At 46.2% G+C, this 7,741-nt stretch overlaps 1 protein-coding gene across 11 annotated transcripts in view; it reads right to left on the bottom strand.

The window, feature by feature from the left end:
- Positions 1 to 4,614: 4,614 nt before the first annotated feature.
- Positions 4,615 to 7,741, bottom strand: part of STARD13 (StAR related lipid transfer domain containing 13) — a 329,105-nt gene continuing 325,978 nt past the window's right edge. For 10 of the 11 annotated variants that reach the window (XM_017731330.1, XM_017731328.1, XM_017731331.1 and 7 more), the window contains one exon: positions 4,615 to 7,479. In XM_017731330.1, coding sequence (XP_017586819.1) covers positions 7,362 to 7,479 — 118 coding nt within the window. In that variant the 3' untranslated portion in view covers positions 4,615 to 7,361. The remainder of the gene's footprint in view (positions 7,480 to 7,741) is intronic. The other variant, XM_017731329.1, reaches the window with a different exon arrangement.

Raw genomic sequence — 7,741 nt, 5'->3', positions numbered from 1 at the left:
GAAAGAGAAATCCGGACCAAAGAGTTAAAATCCTGCACTGTCTCTTCATAGGTCCGGTTCTGAGTTCTTGTCCCACTGGGCACCAGGCAACACTGGGCAAAATACCAGAGCAGCCATGAACCCAGAGTGCTCTACACTTAGGCCATGGTGGGCTCCTTTCTCGTGCTGGTTGGCTAGCAGTGAGGCACAGGGATGGGGTTTTGGTGTTGATAAGAACTCCCTGATTTCGACTACCCCTATGGTAAGTCTCTAAACTGAAAGAGTCTGGGGGCAAAAGAAGGACTCACTTTTTGTGGTCAAGCCAGAGCAGCCGTGGTGCTCCAGATCTTACTGCCATGAAGAGCAAGCCTGGCTGGTGTCAGCAGGGAGCAGTGGGGTGGCCACGTGGGCTGGCAGACCCTGGGTGGATCTGGGGGTCAGGCTGCCCTCAGCCAGCATCTGTCCCACGCGTGTGGTGAGGCATTGCTGGCCTGCAGATGCTGCTGCTGAGAGGGTTACTGTCCTCTGCTCCACCACCTGTGGTTCCCACGTTCATTCAATTAAAAAAAAAAAAAGTGAGTAATTTGATAAACATCCTCTCAAGGAAAAGCAGTCATTCCAGCAAGGAGCAGGCCAGTGGTCTGGGGAAGGACAGATGGCCCTGTGGCTAATTTGCTCCCATAAATCGCAAGCTGTTGGATATCCTCTCTGCAGTAAATGCTGGCTCTGTGTTTGTGGCCATGTGTCTGTCTTGGGGCTGCTATGAGCAGGAGATAGAGCAGAATCTGTAGTTTTACTCTGTGTTTCCCTTGTCCCTTTTGCAGAATTGAGCATTTTGATTAAGAAATGAGCTGTAATCCTGTAGGTGGCTGCCAGCAGAGCTCCATGCAACTGCTCTTGCAGCAGAACCAGGTCTTCTCTTGTTGAAGCACCAGCACAGCCAGGAGCCCAACCTGTCCCTTGCAAACTGCTGCTAAGGACCCGCACACTGCAGTTCAAGTCTCTGCTCAAGGCAGAGAGCAGTTCACTGCCCTTAGCCTCACTGTCTTGTGGGACTCACACCCCTGGGAGAGGATCAAAAGCCCCATTGTGTCATTGCAATGGAACTGAGGAGCACCTGAGGCTTATGGTTATTCTAGTGCTCTGGCCTTCCTGCCTTCCTGAAGAGAAGCAGAAATGATCTCTCCTCACTATGGAGTTTTGTTCCTATTGTGGGACACAGGACATTCTCTACTCAAGCCCTGGCAGGCTGGCAATGCCTGACTCCTACTGTTGCAGCTGCAGCTGGGACCACTGACCACCTGGCCACGGTAATCCTGCCCTAAAGGCTGTGTCATCCTGTGCATCTTGGGCTGGGTAAACAGGTGCAGGCTGGAGCCCAGCCTGCAGGCAGGCATGCAGGGACTGAGCAGGGCAGAGGGCATGCTGGGCTCAAGGACTGCGCTCAGGCAGTGGAAAAGAGCAGTGGAAAACAACCACCTGTGGGAGGTCAGTACTGAGGTATCAGGACAGAGATCCTTGTTTCAGAGTCAAAGTGGTGGAAGGAGCTGTGTCCAGGTTACTTTTTCTGCAAGAGATGCTGACCTTCATCAGAGGTGTAGAGGCTCTGGTGTCTGGGACCTGCTGTGGGGTTAGGGAGGGTATCTCGAGTGTTTGAGACCTCCCCAACATCAGCCTATGTAGGACAGGCAAATAGTTCTCTGCAGTGTTGTGACATTTTCCCTGTCGTTTACTCATTAACCCAGACCCACTGCCCTGGCCCACATTTGCCCTTGAGTTCCACACGTCCTTGTGTTTGCTCAGCAGGGTCTTGCACAATGGAGCAGGACAGTCTGCAGTTGCACAGTGCTGGCTGGGTTCTGCTCTGCATCCATTGCTGCTCTGGGGGAACTGTTGGCTTTCTACGTGGTATTGCTGAGTGGCCCAGGATACTGAGGGTCACAATTTAAAACATACATTTTAGGAAAATCCAAACACCTACCTTGTTACGAACCTGGGCCTTGATGCTTTGTGTCCCTGGTCCTGTCACACGGTGATGTGTAACTGCAATTGTAACAATAGTCTGCCTGGTCTAGCACCCATCCAAGGGAAGCCTTTGTGCAGCTGTGGCTGACACACATCTGGCAAGGAGACCATGACATGATCATGCTAAATTCCCATGGGATTGTGAGTGGGTCATGCTGCTTTCTGTCTGGCAAGCTCTGTGTTCACTCCCCAGCATTTTCACGAAACGACTGACCTGGAGCAGCAGTATGTGTTTTCATCCTCTCCTATCTGATTGGCAGGCTCCAGCAGTCTTCTGGATATTTATTCCAATATTTTCACCTCACAGTCACCTCAGTGTGCTCAGCCTGTGCTCTCGTCCAACAACTACCAGCCACTTTGGAGAACAGGCCTCTTAGGCCTGCCAAGATCCTCTGAGGATGACAGTGGTTCTGCAGTGTAAATGCATCAAGCAGTGGGATTGCCCTGCTGGTGACTCATGCAAAGTGTTGTAGAGAGGATGGGTGCCCAAGAATTCAACACTACGAAGTCTGTGCACACCAGGAGCTGAAACATCAGTGCTGTTGGGGTTAAGACAACCTCGTTGCCCTGACATTGCTGCAGGTGGGTGGGAGGGAGAAATGGGAATGAGAGCATATAACACACAGTGGTTTTTTGCATGAAAGGATGGACTTCCACAGCTGACCATCTCTGCCATGGCAGTCAATTGGAAAAAAGTGCTTCCTTTCAATCCAAATTTTAATACAGAGCTTTCTCAGAGTGGTGGGACATAAGGGTTTATCCCCTCCTAGATGGTCACTCATACCTGACTCTGCTCAGCATCCTGTTTTCTGAGACTCTGTATCTTTTAGTAAGTCAAGAGAGAGTTGGAAGGATACAGGCACATGACCTGGTTACCGCTGCAATAGAGTTAATTTTCTTTTTAATAGCTGGTACAGCGCTGTGTTTTGGATTCAGTACGGCAATAATGTTGGTAACACAGTGATGTTTTGATTGTTGCTAAGTAGTGCTCACCCTGTCAAGGACTTTTCAGTTTCCCATACTCTGACAGTGAGGAGCTGCACAAGAAGCTGAGAGGGAACATGACAGCTGACCTTAACTGGCCAAAGAGATATTCCATACCACAGAACATCATGGCCAGTATGCAAACTGGGGGAGTTGGCTGGCAGAGGGACAATTGCTGTTCAGGGACGGGCTGGGCATTGGTCAGTGAGTGGTGAGCAACTGTATTGTGCATCATTTGAGTTTCTTGAGTTTCATTTATCTCTTTTTTATCCCCTTGTTGTTGTTGTTAATAAGAGCAATAATAAAAATAATAATTGTTATTTATTGCTATCTCGGGCTCTGCAGCTTCTGTGCCGGAATGCGAGGTGCTGCAACCTTGCAAGAGCATCTCGTTAGCGAAGCCGCTCGGCAGGACCAGCCACACTCTCACACACGTGTGCACGCACAAACGCACGGACAGCTTCAGTAAGATGGGTAAACAGCAAAGAGGCAGGAAGGGTCTCTGCTTAGAGTTCCACAGGAGCAGTTTATTGCTTCCACACTGTGAAGGATTCCAGGGACAAAGACGAGAACAATGGCTCAGGTTTAAATACGGGAGTGGGGCAAGCACCAGGGACCAATGGAGAAGTTCAGGGGGAGTGGCGAGGGGCAAAGGCCAATGGGGGGAACCTGGAGTGGAGAACTTTCTATGGCATGGGACATATAAGGTAGGAAGGGGGTGGGGTGGCCAGTGGCCAACCAGGGGAGCAGAACTGGGATATATTAACATAGCAGGGCAAAGCATGCTGGGGGAAGTCTTTCTGGTCACCCCAACCTAGGGAGGATTTTCTGGTACCCGGGGCTGTCTCACCAGCGGACTCTCTCTGTCCCTTGTACTGTAGGCTCACCATCCTCCACAGTTATTAACAACAACAAACAGCAGCAACAACAATAATAATAATTTTGCTTTATTTCAATTATTAAACTATTCTTAACTCATTGGTTTTACCTTTTTCTGATTCCCTTCCCTATCCCTCCAGGTGGCGGGATAGAGAGTGGTAGTTAGTTGCCAGCTGGGGTTATACCACAACACCCATCCAAAGGAACATTTAAAACATCTGTAGAATGTGTAAGACAAACCACAGAAATCACCATCACGCCACTGCACCTTTTACCCTTTTGCAGTGGCTTGATGGATTTGAGATGGCTGATACCTGGCAATGTGAACCCAGCACTCACCCTCACAGCTCCAGTCACTCCTGTGAACCTAGACCTAAATTATTGACAAGAACATAAATGCAGAAACATGGCTGAATTCAGTGGGAGTCAGAGGCCTAAACTGCTGAGGACCTGAATTTACCTTTGTCAAGCCTGGACTTGATGATCCTCGTGGGTCCCTTCTGTGAATCTGCTAGGGCAGCTTTCCTGGCTTAATGGCTTCTTTGAAAAACATAATCTTTGCCATGAAGCTCATGTATACATAAGGATACTACAAGCTAAGTATAATGGACAACAACATCATTTGAGCCTGCAATCATTACTGACGTCCTACACCAGAACAGTTTCGTGTATAGCAGGTTGCAATAAAGAAAGCAAGGGCTTAAATGCAGCATTTCTTGAGCCAACGGATGAAAAAAGAGCACACAATTCTGTAGTGTATGCAAATTTATTCAACTCTGCAATTATTTATTTACACCTAATGACTGATACCAACAGATGAGGTAAAAATATGAGGTATTGATATGAGTATAACATTTAAAAATGCAATTATCATAATGTATCAATGTAACAATACAAAATACTGTGGTAGCTGAATGGTAGACATGGCATAATGTGCATTTTGAAGAAATCTTATTTCAACAATACATGGCTTGGTGATGCCAGAAGCACATGACAGAGCTTCTGCAAGGGTAGGAAAACAACCCTGCCTTGCTAAACGTGGCAGGCGGCACAGGGCCCCTTCCAGCTGAGCAATGACTTCTCAGACAGAATGAAAACACTGTTCAGGTTTTCCCTTCTTTTCCTTAAGACATTATTTATTGCCAGACACTGCCATTCCCAGGGCTAGAAATTCTGTGCCTGTTAATGCCGAGGCACTGTTGTATTTATTTATGTAAACTAATGTAGCAGAAGTACTCTAATTGCTCATGTTTTGGAAAACAGCCGGCATGAAATCTGCTGCCATGGCCACAGGCATTTGGGAGGAGGTGCTGCTTTCTGGAATGGCATTCCCAGCTGAGGAGGCACTGTTTGCTCCTGGGAAGGCTGAGCCTGGGCAGTGGTGGTGCCCTGCAGCCAGCAGGTGACCATCAGACCCCACCACGGCCACGTAAGGGCGCCATGAGTGCTCCCCTGTCTGCAGGACTTAAAGCTCGTAATAGCTGCACACTGCAACTACTGTTGGCCATAAGGCAGGAGCTCCCAGGCAGCCAACATCCCTGATCCTAGGACTTGCCTGATAGAACATGGGTGACACAGCTCATGGGTGAAGATGACAGTGACTTTTTTGGAGTCCTGCTCCTTCGCAAGGACACCCTGGAGCACTGTGGGTCACCCTGGGTCACCCTGTCCACCCTGAGGTCCCCCAGGTGTGCTTCCTCAGATTGCAGGGCTGTCCCCTGCCAGCTCAGCCCTCATGCGTGTGCAGGATGGCACGTGGGGTCATGCTCTCGCAGCTGTCACCCAACACAGTCCCCTGCACAGCGCCCACAGCCGGGGCATGTCCAAAGCTCTGGCTTTGAAGAGACTTCCCCATTTACTGAATTGGGGCACAAAGCTGTAGCTTCATGTAGGAAATGTATCCTGCGTAATTGACCTCATACTAATCTTCCTGGATTTTGGTGGAAGGACTGAGCTGAAACATGGGCTATGAATGACTCCACTGGTTTATGCAGCAATAAATAAAGTCCAAGTGAACAAATATGATTAATGAAGAACAGTATTAGCAGGCTTGTACATTCTTATTGAGTCATAGATGTAATAACATTTTGGTCTTAGGTTAGTTAAAAACAAAATGGTGCCCTGCCTCAAAGGCAACGTCGACAAATTATTATTATTACTTTTAAAGCATTCTTCCATTAGCAAAATAATAGGTCCCTGAAAATGAAATTATATAATAGGCTTAAATGGCTCCTACTCCTCATAGTCCTAATCCTGCTCCCACCAATGCCTACAGAGGTGGGATCATGCAGATCAGTGCAATAGAAGATGAAAATGCTTGCTGTTACTATAAAAGCAATCTTTCCAAGAATAGCATTTATTTAGTTTTTTAAATCTCCAAGATGTGTTTAAAATCTTAAAAAAGCATAGTTTTTTGTATAGTAAGAATATTAAAATGCATGGTGTTCATCTGCACATCTTTGTGTCCACTGGATGTGGAAAACCTGCTTTGGATTAGCCATCTCTATGGGAGAAGGAAAGAACAACACAGAAACACTCAGAACCTAGACAAAATGCTTAAAAAAATAATTATTTTACAGCTTAATAACTTACCAGTCTGATTTCAGCCATCTCGGGACACACAGCGTTACCTTGTGCTGTCCGAGGATGGAAAGACCTGGAACACTGCACACAGTGAGGTTCTCTATTGACAGACACCAGTCATTAAGGCAGCAGGTAAGTTTTCAACACCTTCTACTGACACTCACAATTCTGCAGCTGGACATAAATGGCCTCCACAGTGTCTGTCTCAGATGCATCTCCATATATTTTATTTGGTGAGACTGATTCCCTCCTCATTATTTTTAAATGTACTGTAACCTCCTTCTTCCCTAGTTCCTGTAATTCTTCCTACATCTATTTCTAGGTACCTTCTCATAGCACACACAAACACAAAACATATTTGAGAACAGAAGTTTGTTATCACACGAATTATGCCTGGTAGCCCTGTGATAACAGCAAACACAGCTTAGGTAGCAGTGACACACTAAGAAACAAGTGACAGATCCACTTCAGGTCCAACTGATGCAAGTGATTTGCACTGAGTTATATACAAAATAATTAATTTATACATATACATATATATATAGATAGAATATTGATAAATATATACATACTGTACATTATTTATTTACAATTAAAATATGCTTCTTAGAAGCCTTTAAATACCAGAGTTATGTAACATACAAGTAATGGCAATAATCTGTTTTTAAAGTAATAAAAGCTCTCTGAAGAAATGTTTAGTTCAATAATCAAAATTAATACAGAGTGGATGTGAGGGAGGGGGGAAGGTGAAGTCTCCAGAATAAAAGTATTTTCCTATAAAATTCCTTTCTCAGCTTTGTATAGACCCAGGTCTGGCCAGATTTCTGCAGCTTAAATAAGACCTTTGCTTTCAGTATTCCTGTTCCCTGCCAGACCCTGATCTATGCTCACATGTTCCCAGGAACACTTCCTCAGATTTTTGTTTCTGGTCCCTCAGCAATCAGAGGTTGAAATGAGTTTCTGATCCTGGCAACTTCTGCTGCACACAGATGTCCAAAGCCTTTGTTGTACCACTCTGGGGAATGGCCTCTGCAGAAATGAAAAGAGAATTATTGAGAAACTCAAATACCCAAGAAATATACCCCACAGAAACGTTTTTGCAATGCTTCTGGCTCCCCACTGCCCACGGTGGTGGGAGACTTCAAATACTTGTCATTTTAAGTGTACTCTGAAGTTCTCCCTTGCAGTAATCAAATAAGCAGATTCTATTTCTAGGATCACATCATAACATTGGTAGGCACTGAGTGGAGAAAAGACTGCAGGAAAACTCCAAAGCAGCAAAGCTACCCTA

The sequence above is a fragment of the Corvus brachyrhynchos genome, unplaced genomic scaffold (assembly GCF_000691975.1).
Source record: "Corvus brachyrhynchos isolate BGI_N302 unplaced genomic scaffold, ASM69197v1 scaffold103, whole genome shotgun sequence".
Classification (NCBI taxonomy): Eukaryota; Metazoa; Chordata; class Aves; order Passeriformes; family Corvidae; genus Corvus; species Corvus brachyrhynchos.
The sequence above is the reverse complement of the archived record's forward strand: the minus strand, read 5'-3'. Positions and strand labels throughout refer to the sequence as shown.